Below are 25,122 nucleotides of genomic sequence, written 5' to 3'. Positions count from 1 at the left end.
TCAGAAACAGCTTTCTGTAAACATTCATATCCTTTCCAACATCCATGCAAGCACAAATATAAAATCTAAGAGTGTTCATTACCAGTCGGACCTCCACGGACACTCCTTTATCAGATTCTCTGCGAATGGGCAGATCTTCCAGGCCGCTGGTCTTTATTGCCCCTGCGGAAGTGCCGTCCAGTTCAGGCATGATGGAATCTGTTGCCCCGGCCGCTGCCAGCCAGTTACCCAACGTTGTGCTGCCAGGAATACCACTGCTGCCCATACTGGCACCAACGGCAGAGCCGAGCACATTAGATAGGCTTGTGGTACCTCCTAAAATCAGTCAATCAATCAATCAGTCAGTCCATCATCTAACTAAATAACAAATGATCCTGCATCCATAAACCAATAAATGTTACATCTTCTCTATATATATATCAGCTAATTAAATGAATCAACAGTGCTGGGTAGATTTGACCTAACTTGGTTATCACATTAATTTGAATAGTATAATCTTGAACAATACTGATAAAAATACTAATATTTAGTAGTATTAATATTACTATTAACAACATGAACTGCATTAAACATTACATTATGGCAGGGTTTCCCAAACTAGGGTTTGGGAAGGAACTGCAGGGGTGAAAATATAAAACTAATTAAAGCTGCAAGGAGCAATGAAAGGGCCCTCGCACCCGTGCCACCACCACCCGGTGGCTTTAGGAAAACAGCACGGTGGGCAATATGCATTTCAGTATATAAATATAGGAGGACTACATTAGTCATTTGTATTTGCCACACTTCCTGCTACCAGCTGGTGGCGCTATGACTATAACTAAATTTTGGCGTGTAGATGTCTTCAGGCCAGGGCACTTATCAAACATGAAGTTTGAGGCAGACTGGACATTGTATGCTCGAGTTACAACGACTTCCTGTTTCGTGGCATAAATCGCATAGTTTAGCACTTTGTTGCATGATTTAACATATTTCTAGCATGTTTGGTACTTCGTGGCATATTGAAATGTGTTTCAGGGAGTGAATTACAGTGCAAAGCATGCCATTTCCTGTTTCCCACAGGTGGCGCTATGACTGTAACTGAATATTGGCATGTAGATGTCTTCAGGCCAGGACTCTAATAAAACGTGAAGTTTGGGGCGGATCCAACATTGTATGCCTGAGTTACAACAACTTCCTGCTTCATGGCGAAACATGGAACTTTGTCAGGCCGCCACGGACACGCCCTTCAGCGAAAACTCAAGATCTTCACAATTTAACGTCGCAAAGACCTTTAGATTAGTCTGACCAAATATGATGTTTATCTGATAAAATCTCTAGGAGGAGTTTCGTTAAAGTACAACGTCTGGAAATGGCAAAAATTTTGCAGAGAATATTAAAAATATCTCACTTCCTGTTGGGTTTTCAGATTTTGCTCCCAGGGGCTTTTTTGTAGGTATTGGGCTGTTACATGTGTCTACCGAATTTCATACTTGTACGTGAAACATAGCGCAAAGGGCGCTCAATTGAAATTTTGTAGGTGGCGCTAGCGAGCCATTTTGCCACACCCAATTCTGAAACCCGTATCAGATGTAAATTGAGTTTTCGAGCATCTTTAGGCCCTCAAAAATGCGATTCATTTCGAAGAAGAAGAAGAATTGACCGAGCAATTACAATAGGGTCCTCACACCATCGGTGCTCGGCCCCTAATAATGAATTAGATCTTAAAAATGTTAAATTAAAAGAAATAAATAATTTTAAAATAAAAACAAAATTAAATAAACATTAACTGTTGTTTACCTATACTAGAGGCACTCGTTAGACCAGGATTTGTGGTATTAGCGCCCAGGGAGGAAGAAAGAGTGGCAGTGCCCGATAAGGTGCCCCCTAGGTCGGGCAGATTTAGAGAGGGGCTGTTGAGAATATCTAGATCAGAGCTCCTGCTGAAATCAGCGTCGCTCGTGCTGGAAACTGAACTACTGAAGTCATCGGGTGTCCTCCACACACCTTCTGATACCTGCCTGTACACAAACACACACTGAGGAATACTTTAGGCATGGAACTAGAGAACATATCTGAACAGGAGTGAATGTTTATGTGTGTGTGTTTTACCTTCGTAGAAGGGTGAGGGTATTGGTGATGTTTCTGCAGCGTTTCAACAAGGCCTCCAGTCTGAGCGGTTCCTCTTTCAGAAACTTGACGGCTTCCACCTCCACCCTCAACACCACACGCATCTTACTTTGTAAAGTGGGGAACTGATCTAAACACAGAAATTGTAGAACATCATAGATAGATAAACAGAACGATAAATAGAACGATAGAATGATAAAATGATAGATAGATACAGTAGATAGATAGAGACAACTGTAGTTTTATTAGAGAACAAATGACTATTATGAGCCCTTTTTTCATCCAAGAATCCAAATTTTATGCCGCAACCAAAGTAATCTGATTCCGATATGAATTGAGTCAATTCTTTTTAGTGAATCAAAAACATTGAGCTCAACCAGTGTAGTCAGACTTCTGAACGAATGATTCTTATGAATGATTCAGTTCTGTTTAGTGAATCAAAAACATACTGCGCAACCAGTGTTGTCCGACTCCTTAAAGAAAGAATGACTCTTATGAGTGAACCACAACATTCAGCACAACCAGTTTATTCTGATTCCTGAAGTAATTACTTTTTAGAGCCATTTTTAGTGAATCAAACAAATGCAGCGCAACCAGTGTACTCTGATTTCTGGACAAATGACTCTTTTGAGTCGATTCTTCTCATTCAATCAAAAACATATAGCACGACCAGAGTAATTCAATTTACGATCGAATGACTGTTATGAACAGTTCTTTTTTTTTAGTGAATCAAAAACATATAGCATGACCAGTTTAGTCTGTCTCCTGAACAAATGATTCGTATGAGTCAGAATCAAAAACATACAGTGCAGCGAATGACTCTTATGAATCATTTTTTAGTCAGTCAAAAACATGCAGCACAACCAATGCAGTCTGACTCCTGAATGAATGACTCTTTTGAGTCTCTGATAATCATGACACCAGTATAATAATATAAATGTGTGGTTCTGTATGCTCATAATTTAGTTCACTGTGTGCAGATTCCTCCTCTTCATCGCTCACTCACTCTTGAGGTCAGTGACGGTCTCTCCCAGTCTCCTGAGCTCCAGACTCTTCTGTTCTATTTCCTGTTCTGTCACCAGATGATGGTTAAGCCCCGCCCCCGTCCTCATCTCCTCCACAGAGCGCTCCAGATCGCTGGAAACACAAAGGAACACGTTGCACCAAGGGAAATAAATCAAATGCAGCATGGTTTTTCAGGATGTGTGCAGCATTTAGAGGTTGCAGGCGCTTCAGCTCACTGTAGCTGTTGTATAATAAGTTCTTCTTCATTAAGATAACGTAGCCTCTCCTCTTCAACAAGAAGACGCTGACGCTGTAATGGATCTTCTTGTGTCCGAGACGCCTCGATCAGACACATTCCCAAATCAGACTCCGTCTGCCTCAGTAACGCCTGAACAGAATCCTGATTTTGCAACTGTAGGACATACACAGACATCCAAGCTTGTATGAATGAATAAAATAATGTTAGGTTTGAATTGAAGGAATAGATACAATATAATTTAATTATGATCTTTATACAGTATACATTTCCCATGCAATTGGCTGTCAAGCTCCAAAAAAGTGTGATTTATAAAAATGATTTATTCCTTTAAGACATTGTTTATAATAATTTTACCACAATGAAGATGTTGTTATAAGTTAGAAGTTTTGCCACTCATCTAGCGTCAAAATGTGAAAAATTATTACACCATTAGTAATAAAGTAATATACCGTTGTTTCACCTTCCGCTTGAAAATATCACCAGCTACCCCCAAAAATAATACACACTGGTGCACAAAAATATAATAAATTATAATAAAAAAATAAAGTATAATATCTAAATAAATACATATAAAATAATGTCAGATTTATTTATATAAATAATATATATATGTGTGTGTGTGTGTATTAATTTATAATAAATAAATCTGACATTATACTAATATATATATATATATAGTATAATGTCAGATTTATTTATATAAATGAAATATTTATGTGTGTGTGTGTATTAATTTATAATAAATAAATCTGACATTATACTATATATATATATAATTTATAATAAATAAATCCATTATTTTAAATTGTAATAATATTTCACAATATTACAGTTTTTTCTGTATTTTTGATCAAATAAATGCAGCCTTAGTGAGCAGAAGAGAAAAAAAAAGATTTATTAATTATAAATAAAAATAAAAACTAAATAAATATATATTGTTTAAATTACATTTTATTTAATATTATTTAATTCATATTATTATATTATAATAATATTATTTAATATAATTAAATATTTTAATTTAATTAAAATAATATAAGATTAAATACACAGCAAAAAAAAAAAAGATTTGAGAAAAGACAAATGCACAAAAAGCACACACCTGTAATTGGCGCAGTTGTGTCAGCTGTTTGCGCAGTTCAACTGTGTGCTGCTGCAGGTCAGTAAGGTGCAGCTGCATTTGTGAACGGGACATTGCTATTGGCTGACAGACTCCAGAGGGTGGGGGTGGCATCAGGGCCAGAGGCGCAGACGGTGATGACACTACCAATCCACAGGAGCAAAAGTCATACATAAAACATAAACTTACACATGTAATTTTATTTTAAAATGTACCGTAATGGTGAAATCTAATTATCCATAAGCCTCTTAGTCATTCAGCTTTAAATGTCTATGTTTCTCAAAATGTCTCATTTCCATATCAACCACAACAGAACAACAAAAGACATCTGATTCTTTGTCTTGATGTTTATATGAGTCACATCCAAAAACAAGCCCAACACAACTCAGTACACACTCCATCTACGGTACGCTGTATATTCATGCAACATACATTCAAATTCAGACCCGTATGTTTGCATATACATTCACACTGTTATTAAATCTCCGAAACAGACTCTGATGTCCTTATTAGATCTGTTTAAGAACTGGCAAAGGAAGACAAAACATTCTAGTACACTGACATTCAAGAGTGTTAGTGGGAATTTCCATACAACAAAAACATTCCAGGATAATCCATAAAACAGACATATATGCAGTGCCTATAAAAGCGTACACCTCACTGGACTTTTTGTGCTACATGAATCATTATGTATTTAACTGAGAGCTCTGTCACTTGTCAGGACAAAGTGTAATTCTAAATAAAACATGTATGAAATTAATTAAACATAAAAGTCAAAGGAGGTGAATACTTTTTATAGGCACTGTATATATATATTTAACACAGAGGGTTTCCAAACTCCAGGATCTGGGATCCCTGAATACAAACATTCTATACACACTCCTGACGCAAAATTGCAATGCACAAATCGCAATGCAACACAATCTGTAATGCAACAGATGTAAGGGAAACCGAGAAAGTGACAGACAGCCAGACATACAGTAATATACCTTTTTGCTTTCTAAACCTTCCAGCTGAAATATAAAATATCACCAGTTAACTGTCCCCAAAATAATACACAATAGTGCACAATCAATTATAATAAATAAATAAAATATAATATATACATACATATATTAATATTTATTCATTATAAATTTAAATAAATAAATAAATAAAAAATACATACTTAAAAAAAATAATAATGTATTTAATCTGACATATATATATGTGTGTGTGTGTGTATCTCAGATTAAATACATTATCTTTTATTTGTATATATATATATATATATATATATAGTCAGATTTATTATAAATGGTGAAAAATAGATTTTTTGTTATAAAATATTTTAAATAATACATATCTATATCTATCTATCTATATCTATATATATATGTATTATAATACAATATAATATAATAACTGTCCCTCAAATAATACACACTAGTGCACAATCAATTATAATATAAATATAATATAATATACATACATATATTATTATTACAATATAATATACGTCATATTTATTCATTATAAATTATAATAAAATATATTTAAAATACATAATTAAGAAATAATATGTACTTATTATAATTTATAATATATAGTTATTATATAATATCATAGTTATTATAAATTATATTCTAAAGCACAAATCATTAAAATAAAAAAAAAAATATATAATTATATTAAATAATTAAATAATTATTTATATATATATATATATATATATATATATATAATTATTTAAAATAATTAATAAATATTAAATAATTAAATATAATAATTAAAATAAATAAAACAAATATATATATATATATATATATATATATGAATAGATAAATTATTATAATAATATAATATAGCGCTTCAGATTTATTTATTATAAACTATAATAAATAAAATACACTTAAAAAATATTATATATATATATATATATATATATATATATAGGCCTATATATATATATATACATTATTTAAATAAATTAAAATAAATATAAATAATAAATATTACGAATAAATAAAATATCTAAATAAATATATATTATTTAAAATAATATAATATAATATAATATAATATAATATAATTAATGCTATATAATATAATATTCAGTGTCTTATTCAGTATTCAATCAGACATAAAATGTTTACATGTTTAATGTTTAGAAGACCTGACGGTTTCGGTTCATGTTCATTTACATTACTGACACTCAAATCATGAACTCAGTCATGAACTACTGCCATGAAACACAAATAATCATTAGCTAATGTAAACCAATCCAAATGAGCATCGTTTCAAGACTGATCATACTGCGGTCCTCGAGGACTCGGCCTGCCTGCTTCTATCATTTAGATAAGCATTCTTTGGTGCACTGCGCAGTCGTGTCTTATTAACGCCATGCATGATTCACTCATTTAATGACCTGTTAATTGATACGCCTATTCCCCATCACTTAATTGTTCTTGTGAACATAATTAGTTTAGTAACAGCTTTTCTATAGCACAAACAGTGCATGCCTTGTTGAGACATTACAGTCACCTCTTGATGTCAATAAGATTCATTTATTAACCTTAGAAACTGAACAATGCTCATGCCTTAATATGTTCAAGCATCAATATCATATCTTTCATTTTCATTTTGATTGCGTTTGTTAGTATGGTATTATGTAAATCATGCACAGAGGACATAGATACTGAGCTTTCAAGAGCGACAACTCTCTGATTCATCATTTATTTAGATTATATATCTGTCAGAACGGATGTATTTATTTAGAGCTTTTTCCATCATATAGGTTTTTGAAAGTTGTTGATTTGTAATAAAGCGTTTTCATCTTTTTTTAACAGTGTTTGTCACTAATGCTTAAGCCATATTCACACACATTTAAACAGTACAGTACTCACTCTCCGGTGCAGAGCAGTCGCTTGCTGTTTCTGCCTTCTCGCTGCAAGACAAACACATTAAACACATCACACACCTTTTACATGCTATAATAAGTTGCATGGACGTGCATTAATAAAAGAATCACATTAAAATGAGTGTTGACTGTCATTCAAAACTTTCAGGTTTGATAGTGATATTCAATGGTATTGGACTGAAGATCAGATTTCTTACGGGCTGTCTGGTCCACGGGTCAAAACACTCTGAACAAGTCCGGTTAGACTGGCTATCTGCTTCTCCATGGCCTCCATACGCTCTCTAAGAATATAAAATACCATTATACACATACAAAATAAGTAAAAATGAAAGTTAACCATGCTGAAATACGGAGCCCTACAGGGACATGATGATAAAAACTTTATTCCAGTGCCTATTTCAGTTTTTCTTTGCATTCTCTCGCAAAACTGTTGTGTTCGCCCAAACAGCTTTGCATTTTCTCTTACAAAACTTTTTGCGTTCCCCAGAGATACTTTGCGTTCGCTTGCAAAACTTTTGCATTCTTCCGTAAAACTTTTGCGATTGTGCTCGCCCAAGAAACTTTGCATTTACTTACAAAACTTTTTTGATGTAAATAATATGATGTGGGAGAAAAAAAAATTATATTTTTGTTGTCAAAAATATGGATATTTTACTCATTCCTGTAGGTTTCGCAATCACACCAAAAGCATGCGCACTACTGATCTACTGTATATAAGAGCCGCCTCTCAAACAGCTCGCGAGTACAAAATTGAGTTCTTTTTCGTGGCTTATTGCACTTAAATGGTCAAATACACAAAAAATTATGTCAAAATGTCTTGGTGAGTATTCAGGTACATTTTGGAAAATAAACAGTTGAGAAAGAAATTGCATGTTGTGTAACAGTATATTGGATGTGTGCATAAGCTCTTAAAGTGACAGCAGCCTAATATTCCTGCTGCTGTCTGTTATGTTAATCAAAGAACAAAAAACAGAGGAAATCGGTTGCTCAACAACAATAAAACTGGACAATCTCACGCAGCCAAAATGACGATTGTCAGTAAAGGGATAAAATTATGTAGTTGCTGTGGAGTTGATTCAACTCATCGACTAGCATGTGCCGTCATGTTAATCTTTTGTGCAAATCCAGCATTGAATTGACCCTCGTTTGTGAAGCAGTCTGGTGTAAAATGACGGCATGGTAACAACACTCTACCACAACAACTCTTCCTCTTCTTTAAAGCAGCCCAACATGGCCCCACCCCCTTTGTTGCATGTTCCCGGGGGCAGGGTTTATGTAAATTTTGGGGTTTGTGATGTCACTAACCCAGGAAGAAGCTTGTTGTAGTCCCTACCAGCCGTCTGTTGTAGCTATAATCATTAGCTAGAATCATTCGCATTTATGTACTTAAATATAGCATGTTATGGCTATGGGCCTTTTTGCTGATTAGTGCTAGTTATCCCTGGTTTGGTGTAGCATACCAGTTCACCAGCCAAACTTGAACTGGTCATACCATACCTTAGTCAACCGGGTTCAGTTAAGAGGTATGACTAGCTATTTCGGACTTTTTAGGAGAGAATAGGGCTGTGACGGTAGGCATGACAATTGCGCCACTGTGGAGTGTCACCGGCGGTAGTGTGACGTGTATAATATATATATATATATATATAAAATCTCAAAGGTCGCGTTAACTGGAATTTTTTTAGCAGTGACGAAAAAAAATGCAGCCTGTCTGTCATTTTGACAGATTACTGAGACTGATGTTGGTTGTAACTGTAATTCCCACCCCTGTCCAGTTGGTGGTGAGTGCGCTCCAGTGTGTCTGCAGTGTGCGAGTTCAGTCTCCAGAATAAAATGAAAATGATACACACAGGCGAGCACCCAGTTTAAGTCCATTTTATAATAATAAAGTTATAATACTTATACTTACTTACATAATTAAGTTTCTAATCCAGTTCGTTTTGTTTTAAATGGTTCGTTTTGTTATTTTTCTTGCTGACTATAAGTTTACGGTCAACGACTGGCTTTTCTGAGGTATAATGTTACGTGACATTGTTTGCAACACTTATTGAACTGACGTGATACAGATTTCGGTAAGCTACTGTATCTTTCAACATATTTTTTGATTTTCATTCATGTTTATTTCGTTCTGTACAGTAGTAAAGAGGAAAGGATGATCGCATTCACTCACGATCCTCGACAAGTGGTCTAGATGAAAAGTGACGAAGTCTTTGATCAACTTTCTTTTCATAATATAAATAAATGCATAGCCTTTGCCTATTTGCTTATCCTGTAAGTTCGTGAATGAAAATGTGGACGAAATCAGAAGCTATTAAATGTCTTATCATTAAAATATAAAAATTAAAATGACGGGTAATAATTGATTATGACGGATTTTTTTACGATCCTGTCCATCAAAATGACGGCAAAATGCAAGTCTAACACAACCTCTGATTATATATATATATATATATATATATATATATACATATATATATTATATGATTATAGTAAAAAATTGCCACCGTCACAGCCCTAGGAGAGAAACCCTAAGTAGATTTGACTCTCACCTGGTCTCTTCGTTTCCAGGTAATGTTGAGCCATACACTGGTAACGGCCCTCCATCTCCTCCGGGGCCCCCAAGCATACATATCTGCTCCAGAGGTGGTCCTCCTGGACGATTCTTTGGGCTCTCTATGTACACAGTGCCATCTTTACGAAACCCATGTCTCCCAGGGGACCCTCGTCCTGGGTGACTCCCATACGGATCCCTGCCGTCAGACAGTTTTTGAGGCGAAGCTGGAGGTAGGGTTCGGAAACCCATAGTGGCATATGGATCTGCGTATATGGGACCACCAGACCTGTAGAGGGCGCCCTCAAGCTCACACTGTAATGCCGCGGCAGGGTATCCACCAATTGAGCGCACCGATCCGCGGCGGTAAGCCAGAGCTTGCTGCGAGGCCACGCTGAGCCGAGGATCCTGGACGAGCGTGTACGGGTCTGCGTATATCGCTTCGTTTTTTAGCAACACCACGCTCTTCGATGACGATGTAATTTCCTCATCCGGTTTCACATCACGCCGTTCCAGAATAGCACTTGGGGAGGCACAAAATGCAGGGTGGGCCTGCTGGGGGGCGTGGCCTCCTTGGTGGGTGTGGTGTTGGTGCTGATAGGGGTGGAGCTGGGGCGATGGATGGGGACCAGCGTAAGAGGACGGACGCCCACCCGTGTAAGAAAGACGGGATTGCGAGCGTGACGGAGAACCAGAGGGAGGAGAGGAAGACGGGAGTGTGTTTAAACGACGCGTGGGAGATGATTCCCTCGAGGTGTACACCAGCTCTCTCTGGAGAGAGAGACAGAAAGATTAGAGAGACAGATTGGAAGAGAGGAAGACAGGAGGCAGTAAACGCATATGACATATGACAAGATAAATTCAACAGCATCAGAACAGATCCACGCTACTGCATGTTTTCTCTGTCATACACACACACAACAGATTTTGGGGAGGATGTGTATTATTAATTTAGATAATTTCTAAATAATTATTTGAACAACATAGTACTTATGTTTCATTTTTGCTGTTAGTTACTTACATTAAAATGATAAAAATATGATAAGATGTTTGTTAAACAGCTAACAGATGTTTTTCTACACGGTCACACACACACTCACCCGTAGGTCTCCGTTGGCGATGTGTGCGTGGTGTACGGGGTGGGCTGCGTGCTGTGCGTTGTAGTGTGTGTCTCGTATCGGAGCCTCTCTGCAGTAAATCTTGATGAGGCAGCGGTCGTGGATGTCACGAGGGTCCTCCAGCTCGTAGAAGATGTTGCGCGCCTCGTCCTTGATGAGGAGAGCCGTTCCGGGCGAACGCAATGCGCCCATCGTCAGTTTCTGAGGGAACATGTGCACGATGAGGGCGTGAAGCGTCTCCATGCTGGTCAGCTCATGAGTGATGTGCACCCGTCGCGTCTCGTCACCAAACTGCAAAAACAACACCGCTAGAAAAAAGACAAAAAAAATTCATTTAGTTTAAATTTGATATTCAATACAACAGCACAACTGTGAGTCTGATGTTGCTTTATTATTTATTATAAATGATTTTTTATTATTATAAATTATTTATCTTTTTTAATTCATGCGCCTCATAATCTTTAATCAAAATAAGTGCCCCTCCCTCTTGCAGCGACGTCTCTTCTCTGATGATGTGTTTACTGGCGTGAGGGCGGGACAACCTGTCACTCACATGAGATCAACCAATAGCAAACCACAACCATCCGATCAATTCCCCATGAGCAAAATCAAGTCCAGCCCTACATTTTTCTTGTTCCAGAAGTCATTTCACTTGAATATACATCAACAATTCGTTTTGTTTTGTTTTGTTCTGTTTTTTCTCTCGATTCCCCCCCCCCCTTTCCACACTTCTCTCATTTCGTCTTTTTTTCTCCGTTTTTTCAAAACCGGATTATAATATTATACAACCTGGATCATCTCGAAGCATATATCGACGCGCACTACAACACATTCTGCTGCACCATGAACAGGGACAAACCAGATCACAACAAAAAAAGTAAAGGTAACCCCACTCCAAACTCCAAGAGACCTCGTCCCGATTCACCTTTCAGCCCAAGTACAACACCATCCACATCACCCAAACCGCCGTGCTGCACCGAGGTAAGCGACATCTTGCTCTCAATTGAAAATAAACTCACCGGACTTGATACAAGGATTGCACTTATTGAAGTCATACACAAGGAATTCCAGGAATTGCGGCACAGTTTAGAATTCAGCCAAGAACAGATAGACACTCTTACTAAAGAAAACAACTTTTTAAAGGACTCCGTTCAAGCACTTACCATTCAACTCACTTCCGTTGTCGCCGAAAATAAAACCATGAAAGAAAACATTTTGGACTTGCAATCGCGCAGCATGAGGGACAATTTAGTTTTTACAGGCATCCCAGAACAAACTCCAGACGACCCCGAAAAATCAGTCAAGGACTTCATGATAAAACAACTCAAATTACCAGCGGAAACAGTACAGAGCATCACCTTTCACCGTGTTCACCGTATCAGATCCAAAAACAACAACAGCCGACCACGAGCGATCATCGCAAAATTCGAACACTATAAACACAAAGAACTGGTTCAGAGGCAAGGCAGACAACTCAAAGGCACAAACTATGGACTCAATGAACAATATCCAAAGGACATTCTCGAACGCCGGAAACAACTCTTTCCAATCAGGAAACAAAAAATAAATGAAGGAAAAAAGGCAATCATTACAGTGGACAAATTATACATAGATGGACAACTATATCGCGATAAGGACATTACTCCCTGGCTTTTCTGAACACTTCACTTCTATTCCTGAGTCAATAACTGCCATAATCATAAACTGAACTAAACACACTCACTTCTTTCTTTGTTTCGTTAATCTATTAGATGTGCTCCTACTTTTGCACCTAGGTCTCGTGTCCCCCTTCCCATGTTCCACCATATGTTTGTATTTAATGGTTTCTGTTTTGTTGTTGCTGTTCTGCTGTGTATACTCTGTCAGTTGTGTTTCTGTATTTTTGTTAGTCTGCCAACAACATTGCATTGTTATGCACACACACATATACACTACTACACCCACTCGAGTACATACACTCACATGTATACATATACAGTACTAACAGGCCCACACATGTACATTTGTCTATTTTTCACTAAAACATGTCATCTATCACCTTTGTAACCTGGAACGTTCGTGGATTTGGTTCTCAGACAAAGAAGGTCAAAGTTTTTAGTCATTTAAATAAATTACAAGCTGACATATGTCTCCTGCAAGAAACGCATTTATCAGAATCAGATTATAACAAAATTAAATCATCAAATTACAGTCATTTATTCTCTGCTCACTACAACACAAAACAAAGAGGAGTATGCATTCTAATAAATAAAAAAATCTCTTTTGTTCATAATATCACCATTACAGACCCTGAAGGACGTTTCATTATCATAAACATCTCCATTAATAATAGCCCAGTCACAATAGGCAACTTATATGGCCCAAACACAGATGACCCATCCTTTTTCCAGACCTTTTTCTCCTCAATTTCAAATTTTTCTAATTGTCCAGTCATAATCGCAGGTGATTTCAATACAGTTCTAGATCCAACAATAGATAGATGTAATAGTTTAGGCAATAAACGCATTTGGAAATCTGCAGAAACCATAAAACAGTTCATGAGTGATTTTGGTCTTGGCGATAGTTGGCGTCTACAGCATCCTAACAGTAAAGAATACTCATTTTTCTCACCAGTACACCACTCATATTCCCGCATTGACTTCTTTCTCACTAGTAATTCTATCATATCAAATATTTCTGAATCGAAGATCCATCCAATAGTCATTAGTGATCATGCCCCGGTAACATTAAAATGGAACACAACTAGTCAACATAAACCCACTACCAGATGGCGATTTAACACATCTCTTCTGAAAGACCATGATTTTGACAGTTATTTCAAAAGAGAGTGGGCATGCTTTCTAGAGATGAATGACTCCCCGGAAACATCTCCATCTCTTCTGTGGGAAACAGGGAAAGCCGTACTAAGAGGAAAAATAATTTCATTCTCCGTTTACAAAAAAAGGAAAGAAAAGGATCAACAAGTAGAATTGGAACAAAAAATTAAACAACTAGAAGACATTAACATAAATAACCCAACAGAAGAAACACAGGATTCATTAAGAAAATATAAACTCAAATTGAATGAATTAATCAATAAACATACACAATTCCTAATTCATAGGCTAAGACAAGAAAACTTTCATCATAGTAACAAATCTAGTAAATATTTGGCAAATCAAATCAAACAAAATAAGGAAAAAGCTACAATACCACTGATTACAGACACAGCAGGGAAATCCACCAACTCACCAGAAGAAATAAATCAAATCTTTCAAAATTTTTACAGTAAATTATATTCCTCCAATAAAGACCCAGATCAGAAAGACATTGACTCATTTCTCAACAGTATCAACTTACCTCAACTCAGTAAACATCAAATAAATACTCTGGATTCTCCCTTATCAGAACATGAACTTTTTAATGCCCTCAAACTCATGCCAAACAATAAAGCACCAGGCCCCGACGGATTCCCTGCTGAGTTCTATAAACACTTTTGGTCCATTTTATCACCACTCTTCATCCGTATGATTACTGAATCAAAACAAAAATCAAAACTCCCAGATAATATGAACACAGCCACAATTTCACTCCTTCTTAAACCAAATAAAGACCCAACATTACCGTCAAGTTATCGTCCGATTTCCCTAATCAATGTAGACATTAAAATCATAGCCAAAGCACTAGCACATAGAATTGAAAAAGTCACACCATTTATAATCCATCCAGATCAAACCGGTTTCATCAAAGGTAGACTTTCATCCAACAACACACGCAGACTTTTTAACTTAATGCATTATTCATCAACTCAGAAAACCAAAACCATCATAGTTACTCTCGATGCAGAAAAAGCTTTTGATAGGGTCAATTGGAAATTCCTGTTTTCCACATTAGAGAGGTTTGGTTTTGGGGAGTCATTCATTAATTGGATCAAAATTCTGTATACATCACCTTCAGCCACTGTCATCACCAATGGACTAACATCACATATCTTCACACTGCAACGGGGGACTAGACAAGGATGCCCACTCTCCCCTTCATTATTCACCATTTTCATTGAGCCACTAGCAGCAGCTATCCGTCAAAACAGCTACATTAAAGGAATTCAAACACTAAACATGCACCACAAAATTAGTCTTTACGCTGACGATATATTACTATATTTACAAGACCCACCATCATCATTACAAGAAACTATTAAACTCATTGATTCATTCTCTAATATCTCTGAATACTCAATCAACTGGAGTAAATCTGCCATACTCTCATTACATTCCAACAGCTTGGATGTGACATCCCAGACACCACCTATTCCTTTGTGCACCAACTATATCACATACTTAGGTATTAATGTTTCCCCCAGGCTGTCAGAGCTATTTGGACTCAACTTTACTCCATTACTTAAAACAATAAATGATGACCTTCATCGCTGGATGAATTTACCACTATCCATTATGGGCAGAATATCAGTAATTAAAATGACTATACTCCCTAAATTAAACTATTTATTTACAATGACTCCGGCACTACCCACCCTCACCTGGTTTAAATCACTAGATTCAATCGTCACTAAATTCTATTGGAAAAATAAGACCCCAAGAATTAAATTAACTACACTACAGAAACCAAAAACACAAGGAGGACTGGAAGCACCACATTTCTACCACTACTTTTTGGCCAATCAGCTCCAAAATATATACAAATGGATTCACCCAAACCCATCAGAAAGCACATGGCAAGATGTTGAACAGTCAATTTGTAAAGACATTAACATTTCAGAATTACCTTTCTATAATCAGACAATCAAAAAGCATCACTGTTTTAAAACACCGACAATAGCCGCAGCTCTGACAGCCTGGTGGAAATTTCATCAAATCACGAACACCCCTCTTGCACCATCTAAATACACCCCGATCTGGAATAACCCAGATTTTATGGTTAACAAGAAGCCACTCAACTTACGCACATGGGTAGATAAGGGCATCACACAACTTCAACACATCCTGCTTAATGACAACTTGGCACCATTTTCCCACTTGGTCCAGAAATACGGCATTGGGAGTAATTGTTTTTTGGAATATTTACAAATCAAATCATCTATTCAATCAAAAATCGACACTCAGACAATTAATCTAGATCTTCCCCCTCCAATCTCAGAGCTAATTAATATAACCTCCCCAAAAAAACTACTCTCCAAAATATATAAAATAATATCCAAATCAGACAATACATTAAGCCTACCCAATGCAAAATGGGAATCAGACTTATCCATTGCTCCCAATGCCGCTTTCTGGACACAAATCTGTAAAAATATCTACTTCATGACAAAAAACGCCAACTTACAACTTATACAGTATAAAGTACTTCATAGATTTCACCTAACTGGACGGAAATTATTTAAAATGGGTTTTTCTTCAGAAACATGCTCACATTGCACACAAAACACTCCAGACACCTATTTACACGCTATTTGGGATTGCACCTCAGTTAAAAAATTCTGGGAAAACGTTACTGACTCACTATCCAACCTTATGGGATGTCACATCCCACTGTCTCCCTCCCTCTGTATATTAGGTGACATATCCATAATCAATTTAAGCAGTACAAACAGTCAATTACTCCTAGTGGCTCTAACTATCGCCAAGAAAACTATCCTCATGAACTGGAAATCAAGGAACACCATACACATTACAACTTGGAAAAATTTACTAATAGAGTACATCTCCATGGAAAACTTGTCTACCTCCACTCAAAATAATACATCAGAATTACACCCTTCTTGGTCATCTCTCTTTAACTTCCTACAGTCATGAATCCACCGACCTTCTTTATCTGAAGCCATCCTCAATGGTACACCATCAATATTCACACATGATTGGGGGGAGGGGGGTCAGGAAGAGGTAGCAACACCGACTAATATCAAATATAAATAAAATACTTATAAGATTACATTTAAATCTCTCTCTCTCCTCTTTTTTTTTTTTTTTTTTTTTTTTTTTTTTTTTTTTTTTTTTGCTGTTTCTGGACCCTGGTTGGCTGTGGCATACTAGTCCCTGACATGTGCAGTTTTGATTAGGTGTGGGTGGGTGTGATGTGGGACCGGGGGCCTTGGGCTTTCGCCTTCCAGCTTGTACTTTCACCTGGGATTTCTTGTCTCTGGCTGGCTCAGCACTTGTCTCGCTGTTTTAATGCTTCACATATTAGATGAGGTGCACACACACATTCATTTGGAACATAAAATAAGTTTAAAGCAGGAAGGGGAAAAAAAAAAAAAAAAAAAATGCACACACATAGGGTAAGTGTGGCGTGGGCGTGGCGGCCTAGGCTTTGCACTGGGCTGATTCCATGCTGCACGCCATGCTTTTTTAATGCATTATACACTAATTGACAAACATATTATGAGTATAACAATGAAAGCAGCCATATTTATTTTAAAAAAAAAAGAAAAAAAAAACACAGACAGGGTAAGAGTGGCATGTGTGGGACGGCTGGGGATGGATTTTGGGACCCTCGGCCCCACAGCACCGCACCTTGATAGCTCGTTGCAACATGACACTGACGGGGGTCTATCCTATGCCATGGCCATGAGTGGAATAGAGGCAGCTTTATAATATCTTATTATTAATAGCTGTATCAATATTACCATTATTAATACTATTATTATTATTATTATCACTGCCATTGCAACTACTACTATTATCATTACTATTAATGGCTGTATCAATATTACCATTATTAATATTATTATCATTATTGCTATTACTGTTATCTTTATTTTTCCTCTTCCTGATCCTTTAACCTCCCCCTCATTCCGGATGAAATGAGTATATTTCTTAATATTTATCATTACTACTACTGCTAATACTATTATTACTATTTGTCATTTCTTATTAATTGGATTTATCATTATTATTATTATTATTATTATTATTATTTATTATTAATACTGTTGCTATTGTCACCTTCCTCATTTTTTGCGTGTGATACTATTATTATCTTCATCATTGTTTCCTCCTTTTTGATATATATTTTTTCTTAATTCTGGTTATGTCTGTTGTACTTTCCTACATGCTCCTTTATTCATATATTTCCACTCCCACACACACACACACACACACACACACACACACACACACACATACCCAAATCATACTGGCGGTTATGTATGTTTTGTTGGTCTTTGTATTTTGCATTTAATTTCTTTTCTGTAAATATTGTAATTATCTGTTTGCATAAAAAAAAAAAAAAAAAAAAAAAAAAAAAGAATATACATCACAACAGGGAAGAAAAGAATGTCGATGTCATGAGAAATCAAGTCCCCCCACCCAGAAATCAGGTCTCCTTCAGGACTCAGGCAGTAATGCCTGATAAAAAGTTGTTATCGTGATGTCTTGACTAATTAGAACCTACTGTATTTCGCTATTGTTGTATGATGTTTATTACATTATGTGCACAAACAACGTGCTTGAAATATAAAATTAATGTCTATGTGTTGCATAATAAAACAAACTGGAAACACAACCATGCCTAAAAATGTATTTTTTATAAGGACAACACCTACACCTCAGTATTTAGCATCAATGTTCTTCCTGAGGACTGACAATGTCAACTACACCATATATGGAGGTTAGCCAATCAAAATAGATGTCATTTAAAGGGTTAGTTCATCCAAAAATGAAAATTCTGTCATTAATTATTCACCCTCATGTCGTTCCAAACCTGTAAGACCTTCATTCATCTTTGGAGCACAAATTAAGATATTTTTGATGAAATCCGATGGCTCAGTGAGGCCTCCATTGACAGCAAGATAATTAACACTTTCAGATGCCAAAAAAGCTACTAAAGACATATTTAAAACAGTTCATGTGACTACAGTGGTTCAACCTTAATGTTAAGAATCAACGAGAATACTTTTTGCGCGCCAAAAAAACAAAATAAAGACTTTATTCAACAATATCTAGTGATGGGCGATTTCAAAACACTGCTTCATGAAGCCTTATGAAACTTTTGTTTCGAATCAGTGGTTCAGAGCGTGTATCAAACTGCCAAAGTCACGCCCCCCAGTGGTGAACCAATGAAATTTCGAAACACTTATGACGTAACAAAGCCTCATTTACTGAAATCTTGTGACTTTGGCAGTTTGATACACGCTCCGAATTCGAAACAAAAGATTCCTAAAGCTTCATGAAGAAGTTTTGAAATCGCCCATCACTAGATATCATTGAATAAAGTTGTTATTTTGTTTTTTTGGCACACAAAAAGTATTCTCATCACTTCATAACATTAAGGTTGAACCACTGTAGTCACATGAACTGTTTTAAATATGTCTTTAGTAGCTTTCTGGGCATCTGAAAGTGTTAATTATCTTGCTGTCAATGGAGGCCTCACTGAGCCATCGGATTTCATCAAAAATATCTTAATTTGTGTTCCGAAGATGAACGAAGGTCTTACAGGTGTGGAACGACATAAGGATGAGTAATAAATGACTGAAAAATTTAATTTTTGGGTGAACTAACCCTTTAAAAACTGTATACAGCAGAAGTATAAAAGTTTCACAAACAAGCAACAGGTCAGATAGAGGGAGCAAAATGGTCACGTAAAATTAAATGGTGTAAGAAAGGTTGACGAACATAAAAAGCTGAAATACAATACCATAAACGTGTATATGTGTCACTGGATATCATACCTGGTGCTCTTAGTTTGGCTTGGCTGGGCGATCGAGCCAGTGGAAGACTCTGTCTGAGGATGTTGGAGCGACTGAAGCCCAGCGGCAGCTCAGCGTCAGCCATGCTTTCCAAACTCTCCGCAGACGCGTAACAGAGTCGCCCTCCTACCTGCTCGCCCAGCGTGTGCTGCTGCAGCCCCGCAGCGCCGCGTGGAGTCCTGGCCTGCAGGAGACAGACAGACGGAGACAGACGGATCAGTGTGTGTTAGTCTCAGAGCGGAGGGAGGGAACACTCTCTAATTGACCGTGTTGCAGAAGTAGCAGTTTTGCAAGGGTAATGAAACCTCTGTGATGGGAAGGCAAAAGACTGTCTAGGGAAAATTAGGATGTGTGTGTGTATGTGTGGAGCTGCTCTAAAGTAGTGAAAGGAAACTCATGCAGGCAAAAACATTTTCAAATCATGCTGATAACATGATCATATCAGCTCGACTGCTGCTGTCACTGAACCAAAAGGGCACAAACCAAATACAAAAACATTCTCACATTCATGACAATTTCTCACTTTAGCTATTCACTCAAATTGTTATGCACATATATATTTACACAATTTTAAAAAACTGTTTTTTTAAAATTATCTTTTAAAATGTAATTTAATCCTGTGATGCAAATCTGAATTTTCAGCATCGTTACTCCAGACTTCAGAAATCATCCTAATATGCTGATTTGCCGCTCAAGAAACATTTATTATTATTTTCAATGTTGAAAACAGTTGTGCTGCTTCATATTTTTGTGGAAACTGTGATTTTTTTTCAGACTTTAATGAATAGAAAGTTCAAAAGAACAGCATTTATTTGAAATTGAAAATCTTTTGTAACATTATAAATGTCTTTACTATCACTTTTGATCAATCCTCACTGAATATAAGTATTAAAGGGTTAGTTCACCAAAAACAAACCCTTTAACTTTTACTCATCCTCAAGCCATCCTAGGTGTATATGACTTTCTTCTTTTAGACAAACACACTCAAAGATATATTTAAAAATATCCTGGCTCTTCCAAGCTTTATAATGGTAGTGAACGGGGGGCGTGATTTTGAAGCCCCAAAAAATGCATCCATCCATCATAAAAGTAATCCATATGACTCTAGGGGGTTAATAAAGGCCTTCTGAAGTGAAGCGATGCGAATATCCATATTTAAACCCTGATGCGATATATGAAGTAGGATGTAGGAGTATTGTAAGCTTAGACACCTCTCACGGTTCAAACAAATAGGGCTGTGCAACAAACTCAAGCTCCTCTTCTCTTATATCGAAATCCTCCGATGTTTCTCTTTAAAAATTCTCGTTTTAGACTTCTAATTAGTGACCAGTGTTTTGTTTTGCTCTATCCTCTGACCTTCCACGTTTATCAATACGTCATGAGTCGGGTCAGAGGTTACTCTTTTGCCGCAAATCGATGCACATGGCCATCTGCCGGAAGCTAGTTATTAAAGTTAACAAAGTTTAAAATATGGATATTTTTCTTACAAAAACCCATCACTTCACTTTAGAAGGCCTTTATTAACCCCCTGGAGCCATATGGATTATTTTTATGATGGATAGATGCATTTTTGGGGGCTTCAAAATCTCGCACCCCATTCACTCGCATTATAAAGCTTGGAAGAGCCAGGATATATTTTAATATAACTCAGATTGTGTTCGTCTGAAAGAAGATAGTCATTTACACCTAGGATGGCTTGAGGGTGAGTAATTCATGGGATAATTTTCATTTTTGGGTGAACTATCCCTTTAATTATTTGAAAAAAAAAAAATAATTAAATTGACCCCAAACTTTTGAACGGCAGTGTATGTATCAAAACAGAAAAATCCATTTAAAATATATCTTAAATATTTAAAATCTAAAATAATGTATTTTCAATCACAAAACCTTCATAATTAAAACAATAAACCGAATTGTCAAACAGTTTAAAGGTGCAATATGTAAAAATTTTGTCCGCTAGAGGTCGCTAGAGGCCTATTCAAAACAAAGGCGTAGCTTGATGACGCCAAGTTTGAGCGCGGAATCTTGGGACATGTGGTCTTCACCTCAATGGACGGTGCAAAAGAATAGGGATAGGACTCAGGAAGAAATCATGTTCATGGATGCGATTATTAACGTTACTGTAGTATGAAGCAGAGCAGGACCGAGTGTTGTGGGAGCTGAACGAGGCCGCTGGAGCGATTGCGCAACACACGCCTCACGAGCAGCAGAACTTTTATTATGCCGTGAGACACTTGTTTGAGATACTGCAGTAAGCTAGATCGATCATATTAAATGCTGGATGGCTTGTGTTGATAAATGGCATGCAATTCATTTTAAAACGTATTGTATGATGGAGAAAATTCTGTATTACTGTTACTAAAAATAAAGCTGCATCTGATTATGCTATGTTAGCTACTTGACAAAATAGTGTTTTTCTCTGAGGCATGGTAAAGCATGGTACTCGCAAAAGAATCAAGAAAATTAGATTTAAACAATAAGACTAAACGTGTTAAGCTATATAACAACAATTAGTTTTCTGTCTATAAATATATCAAAACAGTTGTTGCCTTGTCTATTAAAAAGTGTAATATATTAAAGCGTCTTTGGTGTTTCCATGGTTTCTACAAAATAAAACTGGAAACCAAGGCAGACTGAGGGTTAACGCGGGTATGACGCAATTGACAGGCGACTCCTCACACGTCCCGGAGCCTTGGTTAAAATTGCAATTTTCTCACGATTTACAAATAGTTGGAAACATTTGGGATATTGTAAGTACTCAAGTGAACAAAATATATAACACTGGCCTAGTGGTTTTTGGATGTTTTACTGCAAAAATATTACATATTACACCTTTAACAGACAAAAATCAAAACTATGATTCAAACTACATGCAAACACACCCAATTTTCACAAAAAGGTTTAAACACACTAATTTTCAAGAGGAAATGTTTCTACTCACACCAATATCTGCTTTCTTTAAATCTCAGTAAAGCACATGTGGATGTCAGAGATGTGGCTGGGCATAGCAGTGAAGGTTTGCAGTCATAAGAAACTTTCTTGTCCACAGTATTCATGCACCTCTGATTGGCTAAGACGGTTTGATTGATCAGTATTCTACCCAATCAGAATGTGTGAAGTCCTGACTGACAGGACAGATGTTTGCAGCTGTGCCCCTTTATGCCAAATTTCATGGGTGTTAACAGTCCTTAAATGCCGTTCTAGTGAGAGATGTAATCAGGAATGTGCTCCAAGCTTCAAACATCTATTTACAAACCAAATAAATTTAACAGTTTGGTAATACAATGCAGTTATGGACACATGAATCTAGTGAGACTTGCCATACAAAAGTCTCAGCTCATCTGTCTCTATGGGCTGCAGGTTAATGGCTTCACAATAAGTGTGAATTAACCTCATTTCCCTTTAATAAAAACATTCATTAGCATGACAGCATCAACATGACAGCGCTTATTGATTGAGAAGTCTGGGTGTGTGTTTATGTGGCCAGAGAGGGAGATAAACAAGTGAGTGTTTATCCCTGTAAAGCCTGACATATCAAATAATACATAAATTCTATCATTAATGATACATCAGGCTTTAAAGGCACAATATGTAAGATTTTTGGATTAAAATATCCAAAAACCACTAGAACAAGGGTATATATTTTGTTGACTTGTGTACTTACATTATCCCTGATGTTTCCAAGAATGTTTAAAAGCAATTTTAACCAGGACACGGACCGTGTCCATGCGTCGCCTATCAATGACGTCATACCCACATTTTCCTCGATTTCCGGTTTGATTTTGTAGAAACCATGGAAACACCAAAGACGCTTTAATATATTATATGTTTTATTAGACAAGGGAACAACTGTTTGGATACATTTATAGACAGAAAACTAATAATTGTTATATAGCTCAAAACGTTTAGTCTTATCATTTGAATCTTGTTTTCTTGATTTTCCGCGAGTACCATCCCGACAGGTCTAAAATAAACACTTAATATAAATAGGCTTAGCATAGTGAATCAGAGTAAGACAAAAACATGTTTTGGAAGAGGGATTGACATTAAAAAAAAATAAAAAATTTCCATAGTGTACCTTTAAAATGAAAATGTAAAATAATAACACTTCTTTGAGAGTATTTGGTCATGTGCTCCTAACGAGATGGCATTCCCTAGTCTCTTAATCCGACACGATTGCCTGCATCTTCCATGAGTCGTTCCTGAAGTCTTCTTTTATTTGAACGGTTTGTTTTCACTGCCAGGCCTGTGTGTGTGTCTGAAGCGACAGCTCCGTGCAGTTCAGGGGATTCACCTCACACCACAAGCCTGCTGTCTCATATTTGAGCTCGCCACAGACAGTTACAACTGGTGTGTCATACTGATCTGAGTTTGCACTGAGGTCCACATCTTGACTTTTCTTGGAAATGGAGATTTACAGACATCATGTAGTGGGAAGTCGAGGAACTCAGTCTGTGTAATATTGATTCAGCTGCCATACGGATGCAAAATTGTTCACCTCTGTCAAAGGCTGCTGCTCGATTGATCATGGGAGGAAAATGTTAATCCAGGACTGATATCTTGGGCAATGATTCACAGAGCTGTAGGGAGTTGGTTAAATATAAAGAGCTGAAAGCTCAGATTCAATAACAAAATAAGAAATAGCCTATAGATACAGTATAAAATCAAGATTTTTTAAATTATATTTTAGTTAATGATTTAAGTTTATGTAAGCTCCACGGCAGAGCAAATCTTTATTTATTTAGCATTATTTACTATTTATTTACTGAGAGTGAAAGACTGAAAAACTTTGTCACGCTCTGATTATCACCCATAATGCTTAAACATTAAATATATATATATATATATACATATACAGGTGCATCTCAATAAATTAGAATGTCGTGGAAAAGTTCATTTATTTCAGTAATTCAACTCAAATTGTGGAACTCGTGTATTAAATAAATTCAATGCACAGAGACTGAAGTACTTTAAGTCTTTGGTTCTTTTAATTGTGGTGATTTTGGCTCACATTTAACAAAAACCCACCAATTCACTATCTCAATAAATTAGAATACTTCATAAGATAAATAAAAAAAAGGATATTTTAAACAAATGTCAGGCTTCTGAAAAGTATGTTCATTTCTATGCACTCAATACTTGGTTGGGCCTCATTTTGCATGAATAACTGCATCAATGCAGCGTGGCATGGAGGCGATCAGCCTGTGGCACTGCTCAGGTGTAATGGAAGCCCAGGTTGCTTTAATAGCGGCCTTCAGGTCATCTGGGTTGTTGGGTCTGACTCTGGAGTCTCTCATGTTCCTCTTGACAATACCCCATAGAGAATTCAGGTCAGGCGAGTTTGCTGGCCAATCAAGCACAGTAACACCATGGTCATTGAA

At 36.6% G+C, this 25,122-nt stretch overlaps 1 protein-coding gene across 5 annotated transcripts in view; it reads right to left on the bottom strand.

Annotated features, from left to right (window-relative positions):
* The window catches only part of srcin1b (SRC kinase signaling inhibitor 1b), a 75,064-nt gene that overhangs the window by 18,115 nt on the left and 31,827 nt on the right, over positions 1–25,122 (bottom strand). For 4 of the 5 annotated variants that reach the window (XM_051881675.1, XM_051881674.1, XM_051881677.1 and 1 more), the window contains 12 exons: positions 19,724–19,925; positions 11,041–11,366; positions 9,939–10,711; positions 7,587–7,670; positions 7,376–7,416; positions 5,480–5,503; positions 4,473–4,633; positions 3,348–3,523; positions 3,113–3,243; positions 2,089–2,236; positions 1,777–1,997; positions 83–315 (listed from right to left, as the gene is read on the bottom strand). In XM_051881675.1, the coding sequence (XP_051737635.1) occupies positions 83–315; positions 1,777–1,997; positions 2,089–2,236; positions 3,113–3,243; positions 3,348–3,523; positions 4,473–4,633; positions 5,480–5,503; positions 7,376–7,416; positions 7,587–7,670; positions 9,939–10,711; positions 11,041–11,366; positions 19,724–19,925 (2,520 nt within the window). The remainder of the gene's footprint in view (positions 1–82; positions 316–1,776; positions 1,998–2,088; positions 2,237–3,112; positions 3,244–3,347; positions 3,524–4,472; positions 4,634–5,479; positions 5,504–7,375; positions 7,417–7,586; positions 7,671–9,938; positions 10,712–11,040; positions 11,367–19,723; positions 19,926–25,122) is intronic. The other variant, XM_051881676.1, reaches the window with a different exon arrangement.

Source organism: Ctenopharyngodon idella, chromosome 23, assembly GCF_019924925.1.
Source record: "Ctenopharyngodon idella isolate HZGC_01 chromosome 23, HZGC01, whole genome shotgun sequence".
NCBI classification, from domain to species: Eukaryota; Metazoa; Chordata; class Actinopteri; order Cypriniformes; family Xenocyprididae; genus Ctenopharyngodon; species Ctenopharyngodon idella.
The sequence above is the reverse complement of the archived record's forward strand: the minus strand, read 5'-3'. Positions and strand labels throughout refer to the sequence as shown.